The following is a 17,056-nucleotide window of genomic DNA, read 5'->3' as shown; positions in this document are numbered from 1 at the left end:
AGTTTGACATAATTTTGCAGTCTTTGCTCAGGAGAGGTACCAGTATAGATCATGACTTTTGTGTAGATCAGGACAGAGTAATATTAAGAGAATTCTATTGGATTTTACAGTGTACTTTCCCTTGATGTAGCCAGTGTTGTCTCATTTTCATGAATATTTAAAATCCCCAAATTAGCTCTAAATATGTGAAAAGAAGTGCCTAAAATATATTTTGGAAAACACTCCTAGTAACCCTTCATATTACTTCTAGAGCAAATTACCAGTGAATTATTTAGTTCAAAAGTTAATGCAGCCTAACTTGTGTTCAAACTAGAGATGGTTGAAATTCTTTTTTTATTTTAAAATAGTCTATTCTTTAAACAATATTTTTAATTTCTTTAGAAAATTTCCAGATTTTGAAAATAAATAAATAAGGTGGTGGTTCTTGAAAATTCTTTGTTTGTTTGTTTTGTCTTTCAGTTTTTATTAAAAGAATTTTGGATTTGTTTTTATCTTTTTCATTTCTTTTTAACTTTCTTTTCATAGAAATACTTATTTTCTAACCAGTTCCAAGTCATACTATTACCAGTTAATATACACTAGTTGTTCTTCCTCCCTCCCCAGATATGTAGCAGTGCATATAGTGAAAGACATGACTGAACCCTCAAATGCCTATATTTTGACATAAGCTGCATTTATAGCTATTGCTACTAATATTTCTAGCTTTATTCCCAGTTCTTAAGAACAAAAGATTAAAATATCTTAATGCTACAATGCATGGAAGACTTACACATTTAGAGAGGATTTTTGCAGTCTATATACACAATTAAGTAGGTCAATAGTTTGTATACTATATGCTTACACTCTTTTATTTATTATTTTGTTGAACGTTATATTTGACAGCTCATAACCTCCAGTAACTGTAGATGATTCTGTTTATAAATATAAATGATCTAATAAAATCAAGTAGTTGTAATCAGTATGCATTCCATGTGGAACTATAACAAAACTGACATTTTGAAATATTTAATTGTGTATTCAAAAGTGCTAGTGGATATGCCATAGCTTGAATAAGATCCTGAAACCAATTAATGTGGCTTCATTTATCAAACATGGTAGAGCTGTTATAAATACTACTAATAACATCATAACAATATATTTCCATTTGTCTGTAGATACAAAATGCTGCAGCGTTACATTATAGCCCTGAAGTACAAAAAATGCTTCTTTAGGCTTGATTCAACAAAAATGTAGCCATTTTCCATGCTCTGGAAGCTGCCAGGAAGCTGCAAAAGCCCCCAAAATACTTATCTTTACATAGTCTACCAAAGAAAATAAACGTACTCTTAGCTGATATTCCTAGTGTATCTTTTTTTCTTCTTGAAACTGACCTTTCATAACATTGAAATGGAGGGTAAAGTCAGGTATTGATGCTAAAGTTCTAAAATATATAAAATGTAGACTTTTGGTAGTGTTTTATTTTTGTTACTAGAAAGCACAAAAAGACAGTGAGCCAAATTCTGCTCTCATTTATAGCAGTAAGGGCCCAGTTAAACTCTCAAAGTCAGTGGAAAGGCTACCATTGACTTCTTTAGGCAGGTCCTAAATCTGGGATAATTCCACTGATCTGAATGCTTTGGCCAAGAACCTCTAGTACATTTTAGAATTTCACATAGTTATATGTTTGCTGCAATATTTTAATTGCTGCATTACCCTTTTTAGTCACTTAAGGCCTGATTGTGCCTCCCTTACACTGCATAGGTCCTTACTACACAAATAGACTCAGTGATTTCAGGGGAATTATTTGTATTGCAAGATATTGTTCAAATGAGAAAAGGTTTTAGGATCTGTCCCTCTATTACTATGCACTGTAAAGGGGGAATCCAGTTTTATCATTTGCCTCTCGGGACATATGCAATACAAAATGTCCCAACATTTTCAAAGCAGCCTCTAATTTTGATGTCCTTATTGGAGGCCTCAAATTTTGGCCAATTTAAGGCTCCCTGGATCTGACTTTCAGAAGTGCTAAACACTCCCACTTCCAGCTGAAGTCAATGGTGACTGAGAGATTTTTTATTTTTTTTTAATTTAAAAAAAAAAATCAGGCCAAGCTGTCTCAAGCTGGCCAAAAATTTAGGCCCTAAAAATCAAAGGCCTCAAAATGTTGACTTCTAAATGGGTAGGGTTATGATGGTACCATTCTAAAACTCTTAATCATTGCCAATTTACTTTAAATACATACCATGTGGGAAAAGAACATTTAAAGTAATCCTTCCTGGTGGATGAAAATGGAAAGTCAGATAGAAGCATGTAATAAGACTTGTGAACAAAATATGGATATAAAAAGGTGAGATTATATCAACCACTGTGTATTGTTCAAAACCATACAGCATTTAGACCGCTTACAATGACACCATAGATAATAAAAGTATATATTTACTTTCTATAATGTTTCAGCTTCAATATTCAACACTCAAGTCTGAACTAGATTGAAACTGTGTTCCCAGTGAAAGGGAAACCTACCATTTTCCATATGCACTGTCATATTCCATCCCTTTTCTAATATTCACATTTCATTAACATTCAGTATTGGATGAACCTAGGCCTGAGTTTAAAAAAATTAACAAAAATAAAATATTTCTAATTTGTTTCAATATTTGCTATCTATTTAATATTTTATGAGCTAGGCCATCTTGTTTTTTTTAAAAAAAAAAAGCAAATTCAAAGAGGCAGATAATAAACCAAAAATCTTGACGATTTGTTTTAATATTTGATATAGAATTGTCATGAAGGGTTACTTACTTGCTGGCATGGGGAGTTGGGAATTTGCAACACTAACAACTAGTGCAGCTTTGATGATTACACTACTAGAATTTAGTGTTGGGAAATCCTACCCTTGTTGCCAGGAGTTTAAGATAACAGATGAGACTGGGAATGGAAGAACTCAGTTTATCCAAAGGCTATCTACTGCAGAGGTAGTGTTAATGCATGCACATCTGTGATACCGATGAACTAATTCAGTCAATTCACAGCCTTTCCCGGGAAAACTTTTTTCAGGAAGTTACACTGATACTTTTCTTGAAAAAACAATTGTTGTTGTGTTTTTGTGTTTTTAATGATGATTTTACTGGACAGTTTTAGATTTTTTCCTATTTTAAAACTTAACCTCTCATACTTCAGATTTGCTAACATACTGTATGACTAGCAAATATATTTTCTAGTAGATAGGAGACAAGGTTATTGCAAATAACAATATATATTGTTTTATGAAGTCCTTTTATTAAATGTTTAGAGACATAATGACTCCTATGGAAATCAAGCATGCATCTATTACAAAAACTTGAACATGGGTGCTGTTTCAGTAAATTTGTTTGAAGTACTGAATCACAAACTTTTGACATCTCACTAAATCAGAATGTTATACTAGTATTTGGCAGCGAATTGAGTGTTTGATAGTCACTAATGAAATATTTACTTCCTTTTCTTCATCCCTGTAGACTTTTTCTTATCATGGTTGAATTTTCACTTTATTAACATGTAGTCCAGAAGAGGTCAATTTATTATTACTGCAGCTATGACTAAGGAATATCTATCACTTATAGCAGTGGCTCTCAACCTTTCCAGACTACTGTACCCCTGTCAGGAGTCTGATTTGTCTTATGTACCCCAAGTTTCACCTCCCTTAAAAACTACTTGCTTACAAAATCAGATATAAAAATAAAGTGTCAGCACACTATTACTGAAAATTTACTTACTTTCTCATTTTCCCATATATTTATAAAACAAATCAATTGGAATACAAATATTGTACAGTACTTACATTTCAGTTTATAGAATATAAAGCAGTATAAACAAGTCATTGTCTGAAATTTTGGTTTTTACTGACTTTGCTAGCGCTTTTTATGTAGCCTGTTGTAAAACACGGCAAATATCTAGATGAGTTGATGTACCCACTGGATGACCTCTGTGTAACCCCAGGAGTATCCGTACCCCTGGTTGAGAACCACTGACTTATAGTATAGTATACCTTTAGCAGTGCATGTCCTTGGTCTGAATTATACAGAAATATTATATGTTTGTAATATGCCTGTAAATGTGAATGCTAACTAAATTTTACAGGTGCTGCTACCAGACTTGCCAACTCTCCTGATTTTATCACGAGTCTCACAGTATTTGGTGTGTGCACCTTTTGTGTTTTCTTTTTTCTTTTTAGTTGGCTTTTCAGTTCATTGTCAAGATTGTTGACATTAAATGTGCACATTTTTCCTAAGGAATCCATCTCCTGTTACTTTAAAAGGGGCAGAAGCCATGCTGCCTTTGTCAAGGTGGCATCCATTTCACTACAGTCTTTACATGTGGAAGTGAGGCTGCCCTGAGTCATCATGCTCACCATGTCCCATTGTTTCCAATGAGACTGAAGCTAGGATGCCTTCAGGAAAATGGCTCTACTGTAAAATAAGAGTGTGGGACAAGAAACTCTGAGGACACAGGGGTATATGGAGAGAGGAGCCTGAGAGGGTTAGGGAAATTAGAATTTAAACTAAGGTGAGTTCAGAGAAAGAATGGATGCTGAGAAGAGAATGTGGAATACAGAAGAAATTGAAGGATCAGGGAAAAGTGGGATGCAAGAGAGACTGAAGGGGTCCAAAAAAGACTGAGATGGGGGTGGGAGAAGACAATAGCATAGAGGACACTATGAGAGAAATGCTGGAAAAAAGTGGGATCAGGTGAACATAAGGGTTGAGCTGGGGACAGGAGACTGTATTGGGTATAGAGAGAGACAGCAGAGGCCAGATTCTGCCCTCTGTGGCCCCCTGACATTGCTTCTACATCATATAAGGCCTGTAAAGAGGCAACAGTGACCCACAGTGGAATATCCTCTCCCGCCTCCCCCCGCCCGGCAAGGGAATGTAGGAGCAATGAAGGAAGCCTTATTCGGCCCCTGGCATAGGATGGCAAAATTCTTCACATGCATACTTAAGGTTGAAATCTGAAGTGTCCTTACACAGGTAGAGGGCAGGCATTTCACTCTAAGGGCTAAACCCTCCCGGATCTCAAAACCTAACTTTTAAGTGTCTAGAAAAATCACAGGAACAACACTATGGTGCACAAAGCCTGAATTAAGGTCCTAAACTCCTTATACAATAAATGGGGGGAGATATTGCCTGAGAATGGGATCTACAAAAGCCAGGGGAGCTGCCTAGGCTAGCCAATGGGAGACACCAGCCAGAGGGGTATGTGCTAAGCCCCAAACCTATCTCAGGCTGAGGAGTGGTGTGATCAATTAATGGAAACCCACTACTTGGAGTTAGGTGCCTACCTTGCTCCCCACAAAAGGGGCACAGTGGGGAGGAGGTGGTGGTGTTGCCCATTTTATAACATTTAGCCCAGCGGTCATAGCACTCACCTGGGATGTTGGAGACCCAGGTTCAACTCCCCCCTCTCTACTAGAGAGGGAGAAGGAAGTTCCCATGTTCAAATCCTAACTCTCAGGAGAGCATGCATTAATCTCTGAGATATTCTGATGAGAGGCTCCCTCAATCTTCTATTGAAGCTGTTTCACTATGGATTAATAATGCAAGTGAGATTGGAACAAGGGGGGAACCACATCCTAGATTCCCACCTGCCAGTTGGGTGCCCGAACCACTGGGATACAGAGTCATGAGTTCTCTCTCACACCCAGTGATGGTGCCACTGTAGATTGTCATTGGGCTGGGCTGGGCTGATTCTGTAGTCCAGTGGTTAGGGCACCCATGGGGGATGGGGGGAAAGGGGTCTCCATTCTCCCCCTTTGGCAGACAGGGAGGGAATTGAACCTGGGTCTCCTATATCTGTGGTGAGTGCTCTCTAACCTCCAAGAAAAAAGTGACAAGGTGGGCACCACCATCTCCTCCTCCTCCTCCATCTGAATTTTGAATGAGACCCAATCCAGGTAGTGGCCTCTGAGCACACCTACTGGATCAGGGCCTGTACACAAGGTGGGTGGCCAAATGCCTAAGTTCCCCTAGTTCATGAATTGCTCTGGGGCTTAAGCAGGATATATCCAAATACCTAGAGAAAAGCAGCAGTATGCAAGCCCCAGGGATTTAAATTAAGCATGTCGGAACTGTTACAGTGGAAAGTTAGCCACTGAATGAGTTTAGGCACCTACAGGATTTGGTGGCAGCCAGGCAGGAATTTCCTGAATCACAGTAGGTTATGCATGGGGACATAGGCACCTGGGTCTGGAGTTTTTCTTTGTGGCTTATACCCTTAGCCAAAAGGAGCATGATCAGTGATAGTTAGCACGGCTTCATAAACCTATTATGCCATAGAAGTATAAGTGCATTCTTCACCAGTGACTGGTTGGCGGACAAAATCAATGTAGTGATTTTAATTTATCTAGACTTTAGTAGCATTTCAGTCAGACCTGCACGGAAACAACCTAGAAATTAGAAAGAAGTTGTCTGCTTAAGAATTCTGCACTGTGGATACCGAATTAGCTGATGTGCTGTAAGTAAAGAATAATTATAATTTGGCTTTGGATGTGAGTTAACAGGTCAAACTCTTATATTAATAAGTTTCTGATCATTATATCAGATGTTCTGTAATTCAAGTAAAGGGTAAAGAAAACAGTGATGGGAAAAATCTGTTTTCCTATAAAGTCTTCAGTTAAAACAGGGGAAAAAAAGGACATATCTGTTCAGAGAGGGGGAATTGATAGTATATATCTATAGCAGAAGCTTCTTAAATATGATAGACAGCTGTACTAGCTAAGGAATTCTCCTCTAGGGCCCCAGTATCCATTGCTGCAGACTGTTTGCCGAGCTCTAGTAACCAAGCATGAAAGGAAAGAGAAAGATGCTGAGTCTTCTTTTTCAGCGTCTCTCCTCCCCTGGGTAACAACCTTCCTAGATAGAAATGAACTTTCCAGTGTACATGCCAGCCCCTTTTTTTGTACATTTTTGGGGCCCTCCAGAAGGCACAAAAAAGATGAGTGCCATCACTATCTGCAGCTGGCATTAAGAAAGGAAAAGAAATTAAAGTGATTTAAAAACAGCTTGGAACTAAAAACTTTAAACATTCAGCATCATAGCTTCAGAGTAATCTGCTATGCTTGTATGCTTTGCAGACAAAAGGCTGAATTAAAGCTTTGTTGCTTAAGAAAAGGAATTGGTAACTGTCTCCCAATTCAGCTTTTGAAGTAAAATAAAATGTCAAAGCTACCCAAACTTTTTCTGGAGAGCAATTGAGTGCCAGGGCTGATCTGAAGGAGTAAGACAGCTTCTATTAGGTATTTCATCACTAGAAGAGATTTAGAAAACAAAATCAAATATGATAACCCTATATCATCCTCTGCCAGGCTGGCAACCAAGATATACAGGTGCCTGGGTTACTTTTAAGTTTTATTTTTGCCTAAACAATTTCACTGATGTTGAATGTACAGCTGTTCCCTGAAAATGACAGTAAAAAATTCCATTGTGAGCTTGAAAATTTAGCGTCAATGATTCCCATATTGAATAGCCTCAGTTTATACTTAGAATTTTTTATTATTAGATTTTATTATTTATTTTATTACTTAGATTTTATTATTATTCCTAACTGCCTGGCCTAAAAACTTAGTCTGGACTCTTTTGTTCCTGTGCATTATCACCAGCAATAAAGGTTCTACAGGATGAATTATATGCACCCAATGGTTTGAAACTATGTCCTTGCTAACACATGTTCAACATCAGTGAGTGGGGTTACCCAGGTGTAACTGATTGCAATACATAGTTCTGTTGATAATGCTTAAATAAAACACATAATTCAGCTAATTCTCTTACCTGTGCTTGCCCTGTAGGGCTAATAGAGTAAATAGTAATGAAACCCTACCTGACAAAAATAAGTTATGTCTTCACTGCAAAGTTAAACTTGGATGATCGGCACCTGGGTTAGCCTAGCCCAGGTATGAGCATTTCCACAGCAAAGTCATAGTCATGTTACCCCGTCCTTACTCTTTTTGCATTTGCCTGTGTGGGCGGGGCGGGGAACATCCCATGGTTCTTTGAGCTGACACACCTGAGGATTCTTTCCCAGTGAATTGTCAATTGCATGGGAAGTTGTCTGTCCTCCAGGGAGAATTGTGAAAAGGTCATTAGAGGACTGCCAGCAGTATTTCCTTGAATTCTGTCTGCAAAGTGGGTATGTTCCAGCCCAAGTGAAGGCAGCACCCAAACTCTAGATGAATAAACCAGCCTGGATTTAAAGCATCTTCAAACCTGGGCAAGGGGTTTTTCTTTGGAGGGGTGGATGGGAATAGAGCTAAAACCTGGGCAAGTACCCAGGTTAACTCTGCAGTGAAGACATACCTAAAGTGAATTAGACAGTATGGATATGTGTACACTGTATTTAAAACCTGTTGCTGGCTTGTGCCAGCTGATTCAGGCTAAGGGGCTGTTTAATTCACATGTAGACATTTTGGGCTCAGGCTGCAGCTTGAGCTCTGGACACTCCTACCTGGCAGGGTCCCAGAGCCTGGACCACAGCCCCAACCCAAATGTTTACATCACAGTTAAACAGCCCCTTAGCCCAAGCTCCATGAGCCTCAGTCAGCTGGCATGGGCTAGCCAATGTTTTCTAAGTGCAGTGTAGACATACCCTCAGATCCTGGATACACAGACGTAACAGATCTGTTGAATAAAAAGGCATCATTTTAATTTAATCGCTTTTCAGAGGAGAGCTGAGTTTTAAAATATATTAAAGCAACAGAAAATCTCAGCTAAAGGAGGAGTATGGCTAAATCTGGTGAAAGGGCCATGAGGGGAAAAAAGAAGCAGTTTTAAACTGTCCCCTGAATTGCTCAGAACTGCCCTTTCAGCAGTAGTGTATGGATCTGAAGCCTCTTGTAATCTTCACTTTCTATTATAAAAAATTAAGGTCTTTTTTGTAGTAGTAGCAAAAAAAAGTAGACCTCCTTAAACACTTCAGTTTCTCCTATCACTGCATAAGACAAGAGTGTACGTCTGAAAGAAGAAGTAGGGTGCACATCAGGACGAGCTCTGGGCATCAGCAAAGCAAGCACGTGCTTGGGGTGGCATATTTCCAGGGGCTGCATTCCGGCCTGCCTTTTTTTATTTGGCGGGGGCGGGGGGGGGGGAGGAGCAGGTGCGTTCTCAGAGCTGCGCCACTTAGACGGGGTGAGGATGTCGGGCCCCGTGCCGCAGCAGGAAGGGGAAGCCCCAACCCCGGGATGCTGAGCTGCCAGGGCCCTGCCGCTACCTGGGGAGGAGAGGGCTAGTCCTTTCGGGGCTGCGCCACCTCATCTGTGCACTGGCTGCTGCGCTGCCTTGTGCCACCCCTTATATCGGGGCTTCTCTGCGCGGCTGGGGGCTGGGGAGGGGGTAAAGCCCCTGCAGGTGCCGGGAGAAGGTGACATCACTCCCTCCACTTCCAGTGGAGCCCCAGCCCCACCTGAGCTTGGGGCGGCAAATTTTTTGCTTGGGGCGGCAAAAAACCTAGAGCCAGCCCTGCATATAATAAAATAAGCTGAGACAAAACACAGATGCTGTCCAAGTGCAGCAGTGTTTAATTAAATAAGAAAGTTTAATTTCTTATGTGAACTGTACCGTTCTGCTTTGTATGGGCAGATTGCAGGGGTTATTACAGTGGCATCTCTTCACCTGTTCTGGTGCTTACCAGGTGTGTTTTTGCACATGAAAGTAGGCAGTCAACAGGGAAAGTATGCACACGCTTTTGCTGGAGATAGTGGTTCTCTGACTCTCTTCAACCTTTAGTGTGATACTTTTTGTCAACTAAGATGGGTTATTTCCAGAAAGTTGGAAAACTGTGTCTGTAAATATGGCTCTCAGCTGAATAATGCAATTCACTTGCTTTCACTTTTTATAACTGTATATTTAGATGTAGAATAATCTTAATATTGAAAGATGTTTTAAAAATATAAATTACTTGTCAATAAGATGAAGATATTTAAACACATATTTATACATGGAACTTGTTCTATATCGTATTGTTTACATGATTGCCTATATTTTTACGATGAAAATGACTTAACCAGAGCTGGGAAAACAGTTCAATTATTGTATACTTGTGGACATAACTATATGGGCTATTAATTGCTGGAGAGGCCCAAAGTAATCATATTTGTGATCCCTAAATACACTGACATAAATGCTGGCATAGTATTTATCTGATTTATGCATATTTATACAATTATAATCAGCTTCATTTTTAAAGTGTTTGATTTATCTTTTCTTCTCTGTAATATTTTATGGGAATGCTTTAGAGATTATTGCCAGATAAAATAAAATTGTTGTTTCTGTTGATACAGACTAACACGGCTACCCCCCTGATACCTTAGTGAATTGTTCTTTCATTATTACATTTCTAACTGCTGTTATCACAGAAAATGATGTGGCAACATCAGCACACAGCACACCTTACCTCATTGGGCAAGTTGCAGTTATGCCTTGTATGATCCACTATACAATAGGCACACGTGAACAATTCTGGCTCCTAGAAGGGAATCACAAGGTGCAATAGTTTATGACCTAAGTTTAGCTTCTACTATTCCGATAGAATTGACTCTGTATTAAAGAACATATTTTTTTTTTGCCATTTTATGGATAAACTCCAAACAGAATAAGGATTTGGTCCATAAACAAACTTGTATGATATTACTATGCACAGTATAGGTTTTCAAACAATAATACTCACTCATTTCTGTAAAAAAAATCCTGCTTTGACTCAGAGTTTAAGGTGATATAAATAGAAGCTTAAAATGGTTATTACATCTTAAAATACAATATCATTATAAATATCTTGCTGCTTATTTATCAACTGTGACAATTAATGCAGATAATACTAATTAAAGCTAGATGTAGGCAGTGATTTTGTTTTCTCGTTGTTAGAGAGAATTGATTCTTTTGAAGAACGAATATAGTAAGGTAAGAAATTAATGATATTAATGCATTTTAAAGCATCTAATTTAAATTGCAATTCCAAGTTCAATTGTGATAGTACTGAATGTTATGGGGAAAAGACTCTCCTGAAGAACTAACACAGTGCACAAAACCCTAGAGACAAACATTGTTGCCATTTTATAATTCCTTTTGAAATAATTTGTCTATATAATTTCAGTACAGAGTCTGATGCTGCTCCTATTGATGTCAATAGCAAAACTCCCATTGGCTTCAATAAGGAATGATCAAAACCACAGGCAAGAATTCTCCCCTTTGGTCTAGACTCTTGATATCCTATTCACAGAGTAGGTTTTTTTAGTATTATGTACTTGTTTACTGCATGGAACTCCCATTGACTCAATACAAGTTCTGTGCAGTGAATAAGTGCAATATTTGTGAAAGAGACCCACATTGCAGATTATAGATCAGAAGTATGGATTAGAGAGGAGAAATTAGTTTTCCTTATATATCTTATTAGGAGAAAATTTCACAAATTTGAATTGTATATTGCATTGTGTGTCTGCATTTGGCATGATGTCTTAAGTACATCAGAATTAGCAGCAGTGTTTTCATAATTCTATTTGGATTAGATTAGATAATTGAGAAGTGACTATAGATTTCTTGAGTTATTAAGGAAGCCACCTAGATTCTCCTGCTAACATGAACTAAATAACTCCTCAATAACAACCAGTACTTTAAAATTTTAATTGTGTATATATAAAAGGGATGATGATGGAACATACATAGCATGCTAAGCAATTTTATAAATATTTTTTGTAACCCTCCTCCACTTTAACCCTATGTACTGTTTGCTGTCATTCATTGTATTATGTTCAAATTTAGATCGTAAACTCTTCAGGGAAGGGATCATGCCTTTTTTATGTACTGGAAAGTGCACTTTGGGTGCTATATGAACCATTAACACTGTCTTGGATGCTTTAGAATCTTGTTTTCTTTCTATTGGAATTGGATGTTGAAATAGAAATGCCATTGATAGAGAAAAAGACAGATTAGAAAGTATTAATGAGTTATGAGTGTGCTTCCTTTTTCTTGCTATCAGACACTACTTCTCAAGAACAGAACTTATTAAAGGTAATAAATATTTCCTTTAGCTGTGAGAGATTCCTCTCTATGCTGCTTAAAATTGAACAGCGGTGGTTTGCTTACACTCAGAGAGGGTTCAATTTTCATTGTACCCTTTAACGTGACTGATGTTATGGGGCAGTTATGAAAGTGTAAATGTGATGTGCTCAAGGATCAGATCAGGGAATAGGTCATTTTACTGGTTACTCTTAAAGCTTTAATTCTAACAAAGCTACACATGTGATTTGATGATGTCAAACTGTATGTCATAAAAATACCTTCATTAAGAATACGGAGTCAGCTACACATGCAAGCCTGAGAGGGAGAAGTTGGTGTTGATTTGGGAATACCATTTCATCATGCTGACTTGCTTAACAAAGTAAACCCATAGAGAATTGTGTATATGTGATGGGTTGTGTTTCTATGGCAAGCCATTTTGTATGTCTGTGATATTTCCAAATTCGGTATATGCTGTCTGTGAAACAGCTGGGGAATGGAGTAAACAACTACGAACTGGGAACGTGCCTGGACAAGGACCCCTTTAACACCATGTGTACTAAACTGCTCCCTGGGAACAACAGACTAACTTAAAAGCTTGATAGTAAAGTCATTAAACTGATGGCTAAGGATGCCAGCTTCAAGAAGATGAAATAGCACTTATGGCACCTAGAGCAATGTGGGAAGAATGCTAAATCTCCCCCTCAATACTTAAGCAACTTGGCCTATGAGTCACCTAAAAGCAGAGCCAGTCTCTATGCTGCAGGCTGGTTGCTAGATAAGGGAACTCAGACACATTATCTGAAGGTAGAGCAAGACCAGACAGGTTAGCTGAGGGGGTGGAACAGTCTTGGTTGAACTGAACACTTTATGATTTATTATTTCTATATAAACTTTATCAGGAGCAGTAGAGAACTTCAAATCTGTGTGCTGAGATGTGTGCGAGCTTTAGACTGTGCCTAAAGTTTTGTGATTTACATTCATTTTACTGATTATCTCGTTTCTCTTTTGAACACACTTCTTTTTATTTAAGATAATTTGGAATTATTAAATAATTGCAGTTTAATATCTATGAGATGTTGGGAAAAATGTAAACAATTCTTGGACTTCATCCTGGGTTTTCAGTCTCACACTCAGACCAGAGGATCTTATCTAACAAGGTGCTGTCATCATTCTTGCTGCAGTCAGACAGAAACACAGAAAAGCCTAACTAACAAGGAGGAAACCCAGGCTGTGAAAGAACAGGTGACAGAAATATCTTTATAAAAGTGGTTGCTGATATTATGGGAACACATGAGACTGAGAAGGAGATCATAGAAATTGGCATCTAATGTCTTTCTCTTCACCTTGACTTCTGATGTCATATTGTTATTCACAAAGCTATCAGTTACTGAGAACCCAACTAAAATGTTGCATGCTCTGATATATAGGGGAGTCAACATCCCACATTGAGCCAGACTAGCATACGGATCTGGATGTCTCATTCTGGAGTGCAATCCAAACCAGTGAGGTGTTGACACCACCAGCCCGGCAACCCTGAGCGTCTTATAGTTCTTTGCTGTTGTAGCTCCCAACCAGGGCTGCTCACCTAGATTGTGTCTGTGCTCTGGCTACAGCCCTGGCTCAGCAACGCTGACCTCAGCAACCGGTCAGTCACTCCAGTCACCATATGGCTTCCACCAGCCTTGGTGACTGCTCACAGGGTGACCCTGACATGCTCCTAGTCCTGAATTTTCCCAAAATGTGTGTTCTGCATGCCCAGCGCTGTCCTGGCCAGTTCAGATATTAGGTCTGTTGCCCCTGTAAATGGTCCGTATTCAACAGTTTGCTACTTTAACTGGAGTTACCAAACAGTTCAGTTTAAATGCAACACTGGATTAGTTTAGATAAAAATAAAACAAGTTTCTCTCTGGAGAGAGGTTTTAAGCAAGTACAAGTATAAGGTATTAAAGTCAGAAATAGTTACAAGAGAAATGCTTTCTAGCAACTCAAACTTAACAGAGTAGACTTGATTCAAAATAAAATCCTTCCCACAGGTTTCCAGCAACATGGCTGACCAAATTCTCGTGTCAGGATCTTCCCCCAAATCAAAGGATGAGAGAGAGAGACACACACACACACCTCACAACCTTGGGATTTTCTTCCCTGGTTGTTTTTTTTTCTTTTTTAATTTTTTTTTTAAATAGTCCAGTTAACTTTTGAAATGAATTCTTCTGTGGATTACCCCAAAGCAAAGTTTTCTTCAAACAGTATAAGAAGCAACATGGAGTCTATGGCGAAGGAATCGCCATGATCTTCTCATCTGTGTTTGCTGAAATGCAAACTTGCTTTGTCTCCTGCCATCTCCTTTCCCTGCTGTCCTGAGGACCCTCTTTACTACCTGTATGTAAAATGAGGTAAACACACTTCTTTATTCAGGATACTTGTGCTTGGGCAAAGCTACATGATTTTGAACCTGTGCTAAGAACATCATATGGGGGATTTCATACATTTACATATAATGTTGCTACATACATTTTACAATGATATTATTTATCAGCAAGCTATTAGTTTTCAAATGATCTCTCACAAGGCATATTCTGTACAAAGATTATTACAATTGTGTGTAAGGTGTGAATACAGGGATATATCTGGTCACAATGGAATTTTCTGGAGTGTGAGCATTTGAAACTGTTTGGGGGTAAGGTGCTCCCAGAGCCCACCACAGCTAAATCTGAACCCTGAATTAATCTACATGTCATCTGCCCATAATGTGCCAATCACAGTAGTATCTAGACATGATATACAACACAAAGGCTAATATTTTTATATCAAAATATATAATCTCCACCCCTCCAGAGATGTTGCTGGGCCATTCAGCAGTCATGGTTATTCTTAAACAAGAAAAGGTACACGTGACATGAGTGCTATTTAATACTCTTCACTTTACTCCTCCATCTCTAGAAAGGCTGAACAAATATTTTATAAGCCATCTGGACTTTTATTTGAAAGGAGGCGTGCTACAGTAGTAACACTTACACAGGCCATTAGGCCCATAAACGGGATTCAAAGACGCAAAGGATTTCCATTTTTGTCAAACGATCCCTTTAGCAATCAGTGCTTCTCTTAGCAGGAATTGATACATAAACTAATTGTTCCTGGCATATTCTCCAGTCGCTGTGGAGATCTAAAGGTATATTTGTGACTAGGATGTCAATTTTGTCTAGAAAGTCATCTCAAAATATTTTGATGTATGCATTCCTCCAATCAGTGAAGCAGTCTTCTGTTTGTAACATTGCATTTCCTATATATATATATATATATTTAAATTCCAACTTTTTTCATTCTTCTTGAGGTCTATTATAATCTAAATAGTACTTGTTGAGTTAGTCTCTCTTTGATCCACAGTAGACTTATTCATAGTGAACCAATTTTAAAATCTCACCTAGGTTTTTGCTTTTGTTTACTAGATTTGGATAAACATTTGAATACACAAACACAAGTCTGCTTTTGACTTCGTTGAGATGACAATAGTCTCCTGACATACCAGAAAAAGAGCACAAAAACTTGTTCTTGTGTGTAATAAAATTATGCAGGGGCAAATGCAGTCTTGTTCTTATGATGACTAGCTTTGAGTAGCTTGAGCTTTAATTTCCTTCAGTGTATTGGCTCTTCCAGCAATCTGAAGCTTTTCTTTTGATACGTTATTTATGGAGTTAACTGTCTGGCAGACTCTCCCATCAATGGAATTTAGCTTGTGGTGACAGTGATCTGAACATCTGCTCTGGTTAGCATAAGCACTAGAGTTTTCCCTTTAGGTAACTTCCTTTCCCTATGGGGCAAGCTTTCCAGAAAGGGACCATTAACATATTTCAGCTAACCAGAGAAATTTTAGTTATTGTGCTGGAAATTATAATATAATTACAATAATACCAAACCTTGTTATCTGGACCTTGTAGCAGTGTATTTGAAGTATGCTGAGCCAACTTAAATGGAATAATTTAGACTGCCATGCTAAGAAGATGTGGTGTTTTTTTGTGCCTGAACTTTAGACATAAGCAGCTTTCAATTCATGAGCATTATGTTGCTGGTACTGTGTATTTCTATATAGCCCTAGATAAAACAAAGTTTAGATTAGAGATATTGTTTGCTATGGGCTCAGTTGTGCCTTAAAGACAAAAGCCTGCATTGGGTTGGTGGTGTTACTTCCATCAGTGGAATCTGCAGGTAGCTTGTGACTGAGACAGACCTGATGCCTCCTGAAGCTGTAGGGAAGGGCACTTAATGTGTTTGCTTTTAGCCAGGGCACGACTTCCTCCCTGCTCCCTTTGAGGTGACTAGTGGTATTAATCAGAGGCAGTCCTTGCACTTAAGGGAGCTGAAGAACTATGATTGTGTTCAGATATGCAATTTCATGTAGTACCTTTGGGGTCTGTTGCATAAATCTATGAATGGTTTATTTATGATTGGGTTCTACTCCATGGGGAAGGGTTACCACAGCTAATGGGTTACCTCTGGGAAGCTTTTTAGCATATGAATAATATTTTTGGTTTTATATTCTTTTCTGTAGTGCTTTAACTTTTTAAGAATAAATGTGCTTGCTTAGCAGGAGCTGTGTGGTAACTTCACTGCTGGCAATACACTGTCCATAGCCCTCACAGAGAAAGCCAAGCACAGGTGTTGGCCTTTAGGCAGATTAGCTTGCTGGGGATATCAGTGTAAAGCAGGCCACTGTGCAGCTTTAAACCCTCCAGTCAGAAGGGAGTGGAACAATGATCCTTGCCCAGAGACAGGTGATGGCAGGAGACTTGAGGTCTGACAGCAAACTCCTGTAGTGGACCGTGGTGAAGGCACAGGTGCAATTACCCTGAAAGTATGATGATGCCTACAGAAACCTGCACAATTGTGTAACCCACACACCTCATGGGTGTGCTGCTCTCTCCCCCTCTGGTGGCACTGAGACCACTTAGAGATTAATGAGTCTGCTACAGCCTTAGCTAAGAGCCATAAAGCTTTTAGCTCATACAGTAGAGGCTCATGCATTTAGCTCCACAGGTCCCAGGTTTGATCCTGCCGAG

The 17,056-nt window shown here is 38.7% G+C and overlaps 1 protein-coding gene across 5 annotated transcripts in view; it reads left to right on the top strand.

Moving 5' to 3' along the window:
• Positions 1 to 17,056, top strand: part of PCDH7 (protocadherin 7) — a 395,898-nt gene that overhangs the window by 235,102 nt on the left and 143,740 nt on the right. Inside the window, exon 3 of one of the 5 annotated variants that reach the window (XM_084626493.1) lies at positions 4,099 to 4,155. The exons of the other annotated variants lie outside the window; for them this stretch is intronic. Coding sequence (XP_084482619.1) covers positions 4,099 to 4,155 — 57 coding nt within the window. The remainder of the gene's footprint in view (positions 1 to 4,098; positions 4,156 to 17,056) is intronic. 5 annotated transcript variants of the gene reach the window in all.

This window comes from Lepidochelys olivacea, assembly GCF_965140295.1.
Source record: "Lepidochelys olivacea isolate rLepOli2 genome assembly, chromosome: 4".
NCBI lineage: Eukaryota > Metazoa > Chordata > Testudines > Cheloniidae > Lepidochelys > Lepidochelys olivacea.
This window is presented reverse-complemented; position numbering and strand designations above follow the sequence as displayed.